This window comes from Molothrus ater, chromosome 13 (genome assembly GCF_012460135.2).
Source record: "Molothrus ater isolate BHLD 08-10-18 breed brown headed cowbird chromosome 13, BPBGC_Mater_1.1, whole genome shotgun sequence".
Taxonomy (NCBI): domain Eukaryota; kingdom Metazoa; phylum Chordata; class Aves; order Passeriformes; family Icteridae; genus Molothrus; species Molothrus ater.
The window spans coordinates 20568875-20583938 of NC_050490.2; the positions used below are offsets into that span (position 1 = coordinate 20568875).

At 44.8% G+C, this 15064-nt stretch overlaps 1 protein-coding gene and 2 long non-coding RNA genes across 3 annotated transcripts in view; 2 read left to right on the plus strand and 1 right to left on the minus strand.

The window, feature by feature from the left end:
- Nucleotides 1-7607, plus strand: part of IQGAP1 (IQ motif containing GTPase activating protein 1) — a 54072-nt gene extending 46465 nt beyond the window's left edge. The window contains exons 33-38 of the mRNA XM_036389357.2: nt 68-155; nt 581-793; nt 1827-1993; nt 3738-3860; nt 4738-4846; nt 6374-7607. Of these exons, the coding sequence (XP_036245250.1) occupies nt 68-155; nt 581-793; nt 1827-1993; nt 3738-3860; nt 4738-4846; nt 6374-6487 (814 nt within the window). The 3' untranslated portion in view covers nt 6488-7607. The remainder of the gene's footprint in view (nt 1-67; nt 156-580; nt 794-1826; nt 1994-3737; nt 3861-4737; nt 4847-6373) is intronic.
- Nucleotides 5002-13789, minus strand: LOC118690563 (uncharacterized). The gene is made up of 4 exons (XR_004980872.2): nt 13037-13789; nt 12069-12151; nt 7931-8001; nt 5002-6506 (listed from the first exon to the last, which is right to left on the minus strand). It is a non-coding gene; the product is annotated as an uncharacterized LOC118690563 (long non-coding RNA).
- On the plus strand, nt 13397-14161 carry LOC118690564 (uncharacterized). The gene is made up of 2 exons (XR_004980873.1): nt 13397-13529; nt 13768-14161. It is a non-coding gene; the product is annotated as an uncharacterized LOC118690564 (long non-coding RNA).
- Nucleotides 14162-15064: the final 903 nt, after the last annotated feature.

Here is a 15064-nt window from a genome sequence, read left to right on the forward strand (position 1 = left end):
CAGAAAAGTATTAAAGGTCTTTCTGTTTAAAATTTTTTTTCTCCTATTATCCTTGATCTCTTTGCAGCACAAAACGTTTAATTGTTGATGTAATCCGCTTCCAGCCAGGGGAGACGCTGACTGAAATTTTGGAAACTTCAGCTACCTCAGAGCAAGTATGATGTTGTTTGTCTGTGCTGGTTTTAGACTTGGAAATCATCATCTATCTAGATATATGTGGGATTCTCTGTTTAGGTATTGCAGTGACGCTGTCTCCACTGATGATGGAGCGGGGTGTTATCATAATCAGGAGGGTGTACATTGGAAATAAATTGTACGTGTGAATCTTACTCCTGCAGCAGTTGCTAGAAACTGTTTATGTAGAAGACCACTCTAGATGATAAGTAGACTTCTCCTGGTCCCCATGTGTAGAATGTGTTCATCAAAATGTCATCATCGAATCATTCGAATCGGTACGGGAATCACCAAACAAAACTCTTAATCCTGTGTTATGCCAGAGATCAGACAATCTGTTTCTGCTACTTTTTGTCTTCTTGTAATTGATTTGCTTATGAACTCGCAGGTTTTTGTTTTCTTCTAGGAAGCAGAGCATCATAGAGCTATGCAGAAACGGGCCATTCGTGATGCTAAAACTCCTGATAAGATGAAAAAATCTGTCTCTGTAAAGGAAGATGGCAACTTGAATCTCCAAGAAAAAAAAGAAAAAATCAAGGCAGGCCTGAAGAAGTTGACAGAACTGGGGCCAGTGAATGCCAAAAATAAATACCAGGAACTAATCAATGACATTGCGAAGGTATACCATTTGATGGTTTCCTAATAATGATAGTTTTCCCAGTTTCCAGCTTTGTGAAACTGGCATGAGTTTTCAGAAAGAGAGTAAAGTTTTAGTAGCTAATTTATGGAGAAAAATCATGCCTTTTGTTGCAGCATTTCCACCTCTTGGCATGTGGAAAGTCCTTTAATTTTATACAGTGTTTCTGTTCTCTCAAACAACTGCGTTGCCTGGTTCTCAGGTACTTTAAGAAAAAACTTAATAGCTTGGAAGGGAGGTCCTGACGTGTGATGTGTTTTTTTGCTCCATTTCACTAATTCAAGTAGTGCCTCTACAAGCTTAGTCACACAAAGAAGTTTTGCTCATAACTCTAAGACATCCTAATTGTTATTTTGATTTAAATGTGCCTGTTAAAGAATCCCTAAATGATGAGGGGAGTTGCTATGAAAAACTTACAAAAGAGATCCAGTACTGTTGTATATTGCTACAGTGACAATATATTTTACATCACATTGTTTACTGAAAAACTATTTGGGAAATGTTACGTAAGTAAACCAACTAAATAATCACTTTTAGGGATTTGATAAGAATTAATTGTACTATAGATAATACGTGTCACAAATTAAAGTATCAGTCAATGAATGTAGTGTTTTCTTGTTGAGATATTAAGGCAAGTGATGCTTAAAGGCTGACTAACAAAGAAAAATAATGGAGTGTGTGTGCTGCTCGATTTGTAAGATACTTTCCAGTGCTGGCAGAATTGCTGCTTTTATATCATGGGCTTTCAGTGCCCACTCTAGTATCACAACTAGAACAGAACTGAAGTTTGAGAAAGCCACAGAAGGTGCAACTTGTAGAGTTGGTTAGTTCCACAAATAGTCATAACAGAGAAAAAGCTGTGACACTTAAACTGGGGCAAGTGCAAATGAGTGCTCAAGCCTTGCATTGAAGCAAAATCAAATTGTGTGTTTCAAGTACTCAGTGGCTCTGGGACTGAGCACCTGGAGAGCTCAAATCACTGTTAAGTCTCTGCCTGTCTTTCTTTGTGCTGTAGGATATCAGAAATCAGCGTAGATACCGTCAAAGAAGAAAGGCAGAGCTAGTGAAGCTGCAGCAGACATACAGTGCCTTGAACTCCAAAGCTACTTTTTATGGAGAACAAGTAGATTATTACAAAAGTTACATAAAGACCTGCTTGGATAACTTGGCCAGCAAGGGCAAGTAAGTATCTTGGAACCGTAGAACCATAAAATGGTTTGGTTTTGAGGGGACCTTTAAAGACAATCTGGTTCCCACCGCCCTGCCGTGGGCAGGTACACCTTGCACTAGATCGGGTTGCTCCAAGCCCCATCCAGCCTGGGCTGGAACAGTTCTGGGATGGGTTAGCCACAGCTTCCCAGGGCAACTTGTCCCAGGGCCTTACCACCCTCACAGGAAGCTGTTGACTGCAATTCTTTGAGTGTGACCATCCAGTTGATCCTTATCCATCAAGTGGTCCATCTATCAAATCCCTTTTTCTTCAGTTTAGACACAAGGATGTTGTGTGGAACATTGTTGAATGCTTTTCCACAAATACAGGTAGATGATTGTCAGTCAGAAATGGAGAAGAAGTTAGAAACCTCATCCAGAAATGGTGTATTAACCCCGTTGTAGCAGATCACCAAATTGGCCAGGCACCTGAGTGAAGGTATATTGGCTGTCACCAATTACCTCCTTGTTTCTCATGTATCTTAGCACAGTTTCCAGGAGGACCTTGCCAGTCACAGAAGTGAGACAGATTGTGTCTTCCTTATTTTCCCTCTCCAGTTGATAGGAGCTTGACTGGAATGCCACGTTTCCTCATACATGATGGATAGTGGCTTAGCCACTTCTTCCACTGGTTCCCTGAGGACCCATCTCATCAGACACATCTCATCAGGGTCCATGGACTTCCACACCTTCAGATTCCTTAGATGGTCTTGAACCTCATGACCTGCAGCAGGTGGTTCCACGGCCCTAGAGGTGCTTCTTACAAGAAAGCATGTGTTGCTAAGAAGAACCATAATACTATCTGCTCAAAGCTCCTTGTCCAAGCTCTTTCCCACAGCAATAGTCTTAGCAAAAGGGTCTCAGCAGCAGTAAGAAAATACAGGGTGAGGTCCTTGCCATGAATGATGTCAAAAAGACAATCTTGAAAGACTTTTTGGTCCCTTTGGGAGAAGAGAGTGCAGAGAGTCCAGTGGTACGAAGGTTGTTGTCCACATAGGCACTTGCTGCTCAGTCAGTCTGTCCTGTTATCCTTATTAGAATGAAATAACATAGTTACCTACAAGGAAACCCTTGATCACAAATTGTCCCCATTTCTATGCCAAATGAAGTCAGCTGTTATAGTGCTAGACAAATCAGATTTTCTGGGGGGGGGGAGAAAAGTTGTCTTCTCCAGTCAGATGTGAGAATGTGAACCCTTTTTGTTTGCAGAATGAAAATACAAGCAAGTTTCTGAGTAGTCTCAGCTTTTCTCCATATCAGTTGTCATTAGACCCCATTTTGCTTAATGAGAGATGGTATTGCTTTTTATGAAGTACCATATCCTTATGTTTTGGGTGGAATTTTTTTGGTTTTGTTTTTTTGGTTGGTTTTTGTTTACTTTGATATTATTATTATTATTATTATTATTATTATTATTATTATTATTATTATTATTATTATTATTATTATTATTATTATTATTATTATCATCATCATCATCATCATTATTATTATTATGCTTAAATGTCATTGGTAAATAGTAGAAAATTAAGGATCTGATCTGGGCTACAAGTGCTTTGTAGGTAAACTGACTAGTAGAAGTACATAGTTATCTATCATTAGTCACAGTTCTTTAGCTGCACTGATTCTATCCCCTCTTTCAAATAGGATTGAAAATTTGCTGCAGTGTCTTTACTTGTGACCTTCTAATTTGTTTGGTTTGTCTTTTTTTCCCCAGAGTCTCCAAGAAACCTCGAGAGATGAAAGGCAAAAACAGTAAAAAGATTTCTCTGAAATACACAGCTGCTCGACTTCATGAGAAGGGAGTGCTTTTAGAGATTGAGGACCTGCAAGGTAACCAGTGAGTATCTATTATTTAAAACTCTTTGAGGCTAAATAACCTTTTTGGAGGAAAAGGAAAATAGGTATGCTGAATTCCTGTCTTTTTCTTAGAACTAGTCTAGGTGCTGATAGTTGAGGACCAGAAATTTTGAGATCTATTTGAGACTGTGTGACATTGTCTTGCAATTTTGTTATTTGAATTTTAGTGTTATTGGTAGACTTAGTTATTAAAGCTGGAAAAGTTGCTTTGATGACCTAGGCTGGCATCCCTAGGGCCAAGACACCTTGCATAGTGATCACTCTTCAGTTCTCTTTTTCTGGTTGGAGCAAAGCAATTCTTTGATTGAGAAGTGTAATGTGATTTAAACATGACATCGTCTTTCCCCCAACCGCTTCTCTGTCACCTCCACAGTTATGGAAGGGTACCTCCTTGGGTGAATTGTTATTATGGCTAACAGCTTCCATTGTTGAAAAGTCAGCTTTATGCTAGCTTGAGTTTTTCCAGCTGTAGTTTGCTAGCCTTGAGAAGCTGGCATGTCTTGTGTGGAGTATAGAGGAGCTGGCTGTTACTAGAATTTTTTCAACTCTGAGTCATACTTTGTACTCGGTGCACTAAATGAGGCATAAATATGCGGCACTAAAGTAGACTGCTTAGATTGTGCAAGCTAAATTAAATGACCCTCTTTCCTGCTATGCTTGTGTGAAGATAGGATTTACCGGACATAGAATCTGTTAGGCTTCTGTTCATTGTTATATTGAGTCTCTTTGGCTTGTATGGGCTGCTTTCAAATAGGGATAACAGAATAAAGAATTAAGAAGAGAATTTTTAAAAGTTTATCTTCAGGTTTCATCTCATATATTCCTTCCCTGTGATTTTTCATTTCTCAATTTCATAGGTTTAAAAACGTGATTTTTGAAATCAGTCCAACGGAAGAAGTAGGAGATTTTGAGGTTAAAGCAAAATTCATGGGTGTACAGATGGAAACGTTTATGTTACATTATCAGGTAAGAACTGTCCTATTTAATAGCGTCGTGTAAGTTCCCATGCCAGTCTCTTCATCAAAATAGCAATGACACATTTTTTGCCTAAATGGTCTGAATAATGCTCTCAAAAATAACCCATTTGTTGCAGGTGAAACAGATGCAACACATACAGGGGATCCAAACTGCTTTTTGTTTATTTGCTAATGAAAGTCTGATGTTGGTCTGTGTTCTTAATTATGTGTACACATACGCACACAAAACAAAAACTTGTGTTTTCAACAATTTCCTGCTACAGAGGAGAGCTTTGGAGTCTGTGGCAGCAGTCACCCAGGCTTGTGTGTGATGGTTTCAGCCAGTCATTGTGTACTGGTATTCTTTCTGCTACCCCACACTTACCCATTTGTTTCCAGATCTTAAGTGTCCTCCTTAGGTGTCAGCCTTTACTTAGGCCACCAGAACAGGCATGCTGACTTGATGGTTCCCTGTTCTTTTTCTCATGCCAGTATTTTCACACCTAGTGTCTCTGTCCCTTTCTTTCCCCACACCCTGTCCATCTTGGTCTTCTTTAGGTTTGTTAGTTGTGGAAGCCTCAGGCCTTTCAAAACAGATTGTGTGCAGTAGCACCGTGCATTGCAGTTAGTCCGTGCCAGCTTGGCTGCTGGGATGGACAGCTGCCTCACACCTTTCGTTTGCTTTGAGGGCTCCCCTGGTATGTTCCGGTCCTAATCTGTTAGAGCTGGTCATTAACTTGTTGGTTCGTGGGGCTACCCAAGGTCACTCACTTCTCAGGCACATGGTTTGCTATACCACTATGCCTTTGTAGCACTGCCTTGCAGATAAAGCAGATGTCAGAGGACAGCACAAGGGATACAACATCACACACGTCCACCCATATGCCCACACCTACCCACCGTGTTACCTGCAGGAGTGGGATTACGGAAAGAATTTAATCGGTGAGATAAAATCAGTGCAGGTGCATTGCTGGCAAAGCAAAGTATAACTAGAAATACTGCCTACGTAAACATCTGAGAAATTGAATCGACATCATACGCATACTGACTGAGACACCATTTCTTTTTGCGCCGTAAATTGAAATGCTGTAAGTCACTTCCCTGAGATCTGTGGCCACTAAAGCTTTCAGAAAGGGACACTGTGGAATGTTGTAATGTTTCATGGGTACATGATAGAATTAGGCACACAGGAAACCTAAATGTTCTAAATGTCACAGCAACTTTATGGCTACTGTGCAAATCACAAGGCTAGAGATGGCTAGATCTGAAATTCGGGTTACTTATAATGGTCTTCTATTTCTGTTCTCTTTTGTAATTTTTTTTAAACCCACTGCTTAAAGTAATTAAGACCGTTAATGCCTTAGAATGACTACTTTTTACACAGTATAAGTGGCTCTTTAATAAGTCTCTTGCTTTTCTATCTTATGCCGTGTACTTTTTTGTTGATATTCCTTAAGATCTACTGTACTACAGGGTCTTTTATATTCTCTGTCAGCTCTTGAGGATTCTTCACTCATTAAGATGCTCTCTTTGGCAGGATCTCTTGCAGCTGCAGTATGAAGGTGTTGCTGTCATGAAGTTGTTCAACAGAGCAAAAGTGAACGTCAATCTTCTGATCTTTCTTCTGAATAAGAAATTTTATGGGAAGTAACCGACCTCTGCCAGCAAGTCTGTGAAAGGGGAGATGGATAGAAACCTGCACATACAACTTTTAATAATGTGGTGATGTATCAGTATATTCCCACTAATTGTGTACTAATTGTATCAAATGTATCATGAAGGAGGACTAAGAACCTCTTGGGAGTTGACAACCCTGATTGAGTCTGCAGGGGGGTTGGTTTCTTGTTTATTTATAATCTTCCAATTTTGAAGATCCCCTTTAAAGAGGTTATTTTAGAATGTACTTTACATGGGTTTGGCAATTCAACTAATATTAGAGTATATTTAGGCCATCTGAATGCTTAATTTGCCTAACCGTGTGCTTTATGAGGCTTGAGTTCTTGTTGCCTATGCAAAGAGAAAGCTGGCACTATATGGAGGTCTATTAGCCTCTTCCTGAGAGCCAAAAAAAGGGTTGCAGGTGGTATTTGGACTCCAGTTATTCTCAAGCAAAGATGACCAATAGAAAACATGGTTAAGGTCCAGGTTATCCGTTTGTTTGCAAGCTTGCATTGGTAGAGGTGGCAGTGGCCAGTTGACAAGATTAGAACTACTGCGGTCAGGTAATCAGTAAGCATCATAAAAAGTTACTGAGCTATTTGTGATGATGTACTACAGCCACATATAGCAGCTTAAGTGTCTCATTTTTCTCCATTTGCTTCTGTTTATCACAGTGTAGTAATTTACAGGTGCCCCCTTCAATGGAGGGACCATGGAATGTATTTACTGGGGCTTATAGATAAAAAGATTTTTGTGGAAGGGGAGAGTAGCTGAAACAATTTCTTGTGACATGTTAACTTTCAATGTTGCTTGCAAAGCATTTGAAATGTAAAATTTACTTTTTTTTCCCCAGTTTAGAGCAATGTTCTATATATCTGTGTCTGATGCAATAAATGTTAGTTTTCTTCCTTGGACAAGTCTGTAGGTAGAGCCTATCTCAAATAGATTAGCTTTTAAAAAGTTAATTTTTTCTAGCTACACTCAAATTCCATTATCTTTTATTATTTCATGGGGGCTTTGCGCTTTTTCACAGTGGTGGTGGTGCTGGCTGTTCTGTTATATCCAATAAAAATGAAGAGACTCTTACAAAATATAATTGACCTTTAAATTCATTTGCTTCAGCTGTTCCCCGTTTTTTCCTTCAGTTTTTTTAACGGACATATGTCCTGCAAATTTCAAGTTGGCCTGCTTCTTCAGGTTACTGTACAGAGTTTAAATGAACTTTTTGATCTACTCCGAGGCAAGTTCTTTCAGCTTATGTCTTTTTTTCTCATGAAAGACACTCCTACTATTTGGAATGTCTTTGCCACTGAGTATAACTTTTCTGTAGTTCTCTTGGAAAGAAATAAGTAAACTTGCTGGTGTTTAGACTGTATTTAAACATACTCTAGTACTGGTGTATGTGTGGTCCAACCCGATAACAAAAACTGCTTACCGAGCCCAAGAAAGATGGAGAACATCAACCATTTAGCTTTCCCCTCTTGTTGTATCAGGGAGTTTATGGCCCTGCCGAGAGACATATGATAATTAATGAGTTCCAGGACGAGCTGTGACAGTAACCAGTTCTGTTCATGATTTATTGACACTCATCAGCCACACTCTCTAATAAGTCTTGGGGTTTGTTCCTGTTTTTTTCAGCCTTATATCCAACTTTCCACCCCTTCTCTCTGTCTGGTGTGTCTTTAGTGTTCCTTTCTTGTCCTGTGTGCTCCCCCTCCCATTCCCTTTCACTACTTCAATCTCTCTTGTTCTTGTTTTTCTTTCAAGAAACAAATACTCAATATTTGTTTAATAAATATTTCTCAATCCCTCTCCTCTACTTTTTGTGTCTCTCCCTCCCTGCCCGCCTCTTTATTTCTCCTCCTTTCTTCCTCTCCTTTTTCCTTTGTCCTGGATGTGACTGTATTTCTTTGTCCCTCTCACTGTCCTTTTGGCCTGTACCTGTCTGCAGCTGCGGCCCAGCCCTTCTCCCTCATTGTACCCTTCTCTTGGTAAGCCTCTGTCTTGCTGGCCATGCCTCTCTTTCTCCATTCCTCTGCTGTGCCTTGCCTGCCTTCCCCACCCCCCCCCCACCTGCACATGCCATAGTCACTTCCTCTCTCAGTCCTTCTTTCCCTCTTTGTCCCTGTAACCCTGTCCTTGCTGTGTGTGTAGCACTCTGTCTTTTTCTCTGTCCTCCTCCATGCCTCACTTGTGTTCCTTTCTATTCTCTGTGGCTCTGTGGTGCTCCTTGTGCCATTGTCCCTCACAGAATCCTTGTGTTCCGTTTGCTGTCCCTGTTCCTTTTTAATCCGTCTCTGCCATGCTACCCATCCCAGGGGTTTTTTGTTTGGCTTTTTTCTGTTAGGGATTTTTGGTTTTTTGTTTTTGTTTTGGTTTTTTTGGGTTTTTTTTTGTTTGTTTTGTTTGTTTTGTTTTTTGTTTTGTTGTTGTTTTGGGTTTTTTTCGGGGGGGGGGGGTTGGTCAATTTCATCCTGCACCCCGTTCTTCCTTCCTGTGTCCTCTCTGCTATCACTCCCTGTTTCTGCTGCTCGCCTGTGACAGCAAGGCTGGGGAGGAACTTCAACCCTTCTGGGGGCTGCCCTCCTTTCTTGGTGGAGCAGTCCCTTTCCAGAGGGATGTACATGTGGAAAGGGCTGGACTAAAGTGCCACGCTGCTGTTCAGGTCAGTTTGACTCATTCTGTGCCTTCTTTGGGGGTGAGGAAAAGGGGGTGAAGACTCAGGACTCTGATGTCATTTGGGGCACTCCAAGGTCTCTGGGAGAAGGAACCATACTGTGGTGGAGGAGCAGGTGGGTGGTGAATGAGGGGAGGTCATGCTGGGTGCTGTCCCCCAGAGGGACCCAAAGCTGCCAGAAATTTCACAGGGAGGGGTGGGTGTAGAATACTAAAACATGTCAAGTTTTTCATTTTTGTAGGTATTGGCAAAGAAAAGGAATTTATCTCTAAATTCATTTGGAAAGAAACCCTCTCTCTATCTACTCATTTGTATACAGGAATGTAGGAAACTCTTGACTAGAGATGGGTAATAGTTTTGAAAATAAAGACATAACGTTTTTATCTAGGAATGAACCAATCAAGTGCCCTGAAACCATCAGAACAGCTGCAGGGGCTGAAGGGAATAGAAAGGGTTCTCTGGCAACTTTTGCCTCAGTTCTCTGCCTGCCTCCAATGTACGTCGCAGCCCCGGCCGGAGCTCGGCGGCACTGCTGCCTCCTTGTGGACAGAGAGCGGTACTGCCGGCCCCCGACCCAGCGCGTTTTCCTTCCAGTTGTAAAACTGCAAACATCTCAGTATTCCTCTGACACCAGCGGTTCTAGGAAGTAGAGGTGTAGGTGGCCTTGGCCTCCCTTAGGCCCTCATGTCAACTTACTCTGAAACATTAGGGTGGAAGTTATTTTATCTCATGAACAGAGGTACCTTTTCCTTACAGGTGCTTGTGCTGTAGTTTGGATTCTGCTTCCTAACATTTCTAGTGTGACAGGGTTTACCATAGAGACAATCTGCCAGGAAGTAGCACTTTGGGGGCCATGGCAGTCCTGGGTGTGTATTCTGAACTCCTTCAGAATGTTAGGTTTGAAGTATTTCTTATCTCAGGAAAACAGCAGTCTTTTGCATCTGCATATCAGCTGTTGAAATTTTGGGTTCAGTTTCTTGAATCACAAATGTCATAGGATTCCTCCCAAATGGCAGCTGCCAGGAACTATGGCTCTTCTTGGTCTTGGGTTTCAGGGGCTGTTTCCAAAGTGACCTACAGACATTGGAATGAAATCTTTACTGTGTGAAAGAATCACTCTCCAAAGCATCAGCCAGGGTCTAAATATGCCATTCTGCCTTTTAAAAGTACCAACATCACAGGATTTTTCTCAGATTAAAGCTTCCATGGAGTCAGATCTCTCAAGCCTGGCCCTTGAGAACTGTGGGCCTCCTGTGAACTGGTCTTGCCAGAAGGGCTTACTGAGTTTTCCATTGTGTGAAAAGAGATCCCATTTGGAGCCTGAAGCCTCATGTTTCCTGTAGGATTTCCACTCCTAGAATTGCACACTTTGAAGGATTTCTTATAGCAGAAGTTTTCTGGGAACTAGGACTCTGGCTCGGTTTGGGTCTCGGGAATCTCAAGTGAAGTGACCTAGAGACAATAGGGCATGGAGATTTCCTTGCTGTTGAAAAGAGCTATTGTTTGCACCCAGGAGCCACGGTCTGAATGGGGGTGTCACCTCTTAAATTTGCAAATGTCACAGGATTTCTTCTCGATGAATGGTGCTAAGAACATAAGGTCTGGCTGGCTTTGGACTTAGAGGTGCCTCCTCTAAATTGGTCTTCAGACGCTAGGTTGGAACGTGTTCCTACATATGCCTAATAGCCCTTGCTATGCAGTTAATAAGCTTCAAAGTACTATGGAGTTGCTGCCCCTGCAAAGATTTTGGCAGAGCCTGGTTGTGGTGCCCCATTCCACTCCACCCCCCTTAGCAGGTGCTTATGGTTGTATGGGGAATCATCGTGGAGCATGCCAACCCAGTTCCATCCTGGGAACAGCACCTGTATTTTACCCTAAAATTTCTGTCCCATTATAGCTTCTGGTAGGATACAAATGTAACTTCTCAGTTTCCTCTGATTTTACCCCCAGTCATCTTTCCATACAAACATCGCTCCACTCTCCAGAGGATTATTGTGAGCAGATGTGAGCTCTGCTGTCCCTTTGGACTGAGAAAGACAGAGGTTTTTTCCCAAGTTCTTTTTGAACCTGTCCTGCACCTGTTACAAGTCCTCAGTCTCCTGCAATTTTGTGGGTCAGTCACGTGTAAAACAGCACAACTGGCTGGCATGCTCTGCTCATGAGGGGAGACAAGAGAAGAATCCCTCTGCTCACACCAGACCTGCAGCTGCCCAACCTCACCAAAGCACCTGAGGAGCCCCCAGGGATTGATGGTACAGAAGGGAGGTGATGGAGGACAGCACAGCAGGCAGCCTGCCCTCCATCTGGGTGTGAAGAAGGCAGGGCTGGGAACTGTCAGCAACATCCCAGCAGGTCTGGCTCATGGTGCCACCCTGAGGGCTTCCCCTGCCTTTGGGCAGTCCCAGCTGCTGCAGCTCACTTGACAGAGACTTGCGGTCTATACTATGCTTGGCTGCACTGGAGAGGATGAAGCTTAGGACAGCAATGGTTGCTTTCACATCCCCTGACTGCAGAGCTCTGTCACCTTGGGAAGGCATCTGCAGATTCATTGCTGCCCATCTCTGGAGCATGGCTCCACTGGGGGATTGTGGTAAGGACAGCAGTGCTCACCTAACTTTGCACCTGAGGTCAGCTTCAGGATCTTGTCATACTGTGGGAGAGCAGAGCTTCACAGTAAACACCAGCTAACATACTCGCTACCAGTGTTAACACTAACAATTCTTACCCAAATATTAATACTAATAACACTTACTATGCATATTATTAATGCTAGTAGAGGCTGGTAGCGTTCTTAACGCTGAGGCTTGCATGAAGAACACAAAATTAATTAATGATGCTGATTCTGCTATTGTGGTGTTGAACTACTTGGCCTCCACTGCGGTAGCCCCACACTTACCTCGATGGCCTCCCCCAGCACGTCCTGAAGCACTGGGATGCAGATCAGCTTAAGCTTCACTGATGTGATAAACAGAGTTCACTCTGTAAAATTTTTAAAAGTTTAATAAAGGATAAAAGGACAAAATAATCCAGCACTGGGATGCTTTTAGCACACAGCCGAAGAGCAGAGAAGTAGCTTAAAATCATGTTCACTATATAATACATTGCTGAGGTTACATGCATATTCATTAGCTTACACATTATTCAAACATTCCTTTGAGTTTTTGATGTTCCAGGAACTCTCTTGTTTGGTTTTAACCGCTGACTTGTCTGCAGAACATTCTGTAAATTAGGTCTACATATTTTATTTCTTCCTGTAGTTTTATCCTGTTGCTTCACACTCCCTGATAATGCCGATAAGAGTCGATAAATCCTTCCTGGATGCTTAAGCTCTTTTTGTCACTGTTATCTTATCACTTAGTAGGGGCAGTCTCGAGTTATAAGAAACAGAATAATTGCTTTGCACCATTTTCTGCGTTAGTTACATAGCAGTGTTTTAGTTTCTATTTTAACATTTTGCTAAAGCCTACGATATAATATATTTATCACACTACTATTCATATGAAATATACAGTGCATACATAAACTGGCCTATTACACCATACAAAGCAGTTAAAAGTAAGTATAAGTTGTACCATATCAGAATGCTTGTGATGCAAAAAGCTAATCTATGAATGTGAAAGCCAATATTGTTTTATCATCTATAACATCCGACAACTGTGGGGGAAAACGAGGGTGAGCAGCGGGCCCGCAGCAGGCACAGGGCGGGCAGGGGGACGCGGGGCACCTAACTTTGGCCAGGGTGATGATCTCGGCCAGTCGGGGCAGGCCAAGTCTCCGCAGAAGCGGAAGGAGTGCGGGAGAAGAGGCGCCCAGAGCCCGCAGCGGGCTCTGCAAGCCCCCCCCGCTCCCGAGCCCCCTCCTCACCTTGTCGCCGCCGCTCCCTGGTGCGCGCTGCTGTCGCAGAGTCCGCCTTTACGACCCGGAACCACTCCCGGGCTACACCCCTCCCCGCCCCGAGGGGCTCTGCGGGGGTCTTTTCGCCGGGACCTGGGCGAGAGAGGGCCGGAGGAGGGGACAGGGGGGGATCTCGCGAGCGGGACCCCCGGGCCCTTCGAGCAGCCCGGTCTCCACCCCACGCTCCCACGGGCCGCAGCCTGACGGCTCCCAAGCCTGCCAATCACGGCCCGCCTTTCTCCGTCCGCCCTGTCCAATCACAGCCGCCCTTTCAATCCGGGCGCGGTGCCGCCAATCTCAGCCCGCTCAGTCGCGGCCCGGCCCCTCAGCCTGGTCCCACTCCCCCGTACACCTGAGGAGCCGCTCCCGCCACCGCCGCTTTGGGAGCCGGCGGAGCTGTGTTCCCGCTGCCTCGGCAGGCGCTGTTGGGGCCGGGAAGGGCGGCCGGGAGCTTCCAGTTCAGGTCCTGGTCGGGATCAGGTTCTAGTCCAGGGAAACGAGCAGACGGCGGGGAGCGGGCGGACGCGGCCCCTGCAATGCCGGCGGGAGCAGCGCTTGAGGGAACTGCGGGAGGTCGCGGAGCCGAGCGCGGCGGGAATGGGCGGGCTGGGATTGGTGGGGCCGGCAGGCGCTGCCTCGGCTTGTGATTGGCTGGCTGGTCCGGCCCTGGGGCATAAATAGCGTGCGTTGAGGGGGCGTAGGCGTCAGTTCGGCGGCGGAGCTGGAGCGACGGGAGGTGTGGCTGCGCGATCGGAGGAGCGGCGCCGTGGGAGCGACGGGAGCTGCGGATGCGCGATCTGAGGAGCGGCGCTGCGCCAGGACGGGACCCCAGTGGCAGCTGATCCGGGGAGCGCTGGTGAGCACGGGCGCGACGCCTGCGGCAGCATCTGGGAGCCGGTCGTGTCCAGTTCTTTCTGCCGCGCCCTGCGCGGCTCGGGTAGCTGGCGGCTGGTGTGCGGCCTGGTGTGGCGCGGGGGGGGAACCGGCTGCTGTCACTGGGGGCCGGGAAGAAGCCGTTTCGCGGTTTCTGGATTTAAAGTATTGTTCAGAATACGAGGAATAAAGCTTGTTTTTTTTTGCATTTTTATTACTTTATTTTGTTTCTACTTACAATTATTTTCTCTTTATTGTGTTATTATTGCTTGTTTTATTACATCTTTTTGGTTTGATTTGTTTTCTTTACTAGATATCTGATGTTAATTCAGTAAGGGTTGTGGGACTGGGGCTGAAACACTATTTGTGAGATCAGTGGGGATATAAAACCCCAGGGTGTGGAATAATGATTTTGACATGAGTCAGGCCCAAAACAATGTGGAGCGGTGGAAATGCTGGGGCTAGATAAATGCCATGGGAGAAGGGCACGGAGCTGCAGCACAGGGCCTGCAGGATATGCCTGGGGGTTCCCAGCCCCTGCCCCGTGGTACCAAGCAGAGAGGCTGAGGGTGTGGGGGCTCAGAGGGGTTCCAGGGCCCAAGAACTAGCCCAAGGGTGCCTTTTGGGATGGGGGAGCAGGAGCCCGGTGGCTATTCCCAGCCCCTGGAGCTGCCTGGGAGGAAGTGAGGGGGCCTTTGTGCAGGTGCTGGGCTGAGAGCCAGAGTGAGGGAGAAGGTAGATGTTGAGCTTCAGGCCTCAAGTGTCCCCAAAGCTGGGATCCCACAGGGGTGGGTGGGACAATTTCTAGAGATATTGAAATGATGGCAGTAACTGATTTGTGACCTTACCAACAGCCCCAAGCTGCAGTGAGAAGCAGGAGCAGCTTTTAGCTACAGCCAGTAGGAAGCTGAGGAGCTGGAGCTGAGGCAGCAGAGCTGGAGGAGACAGAAATATGGTAGGGTTTGGGGTAAAACCCCTGTGGGGCTGGGAATAAGGAATGTGGAGCTGGGAGGTGAGCTGCATGGTTGGAGTTGAAATTGCTGTAAGGGCTGTGATCTAAGCTCAAACCACACACAGCTAGAGCTAAAGCAAAGATCCTGCCCTGAGAAGCAGAAGTAGCGTTAT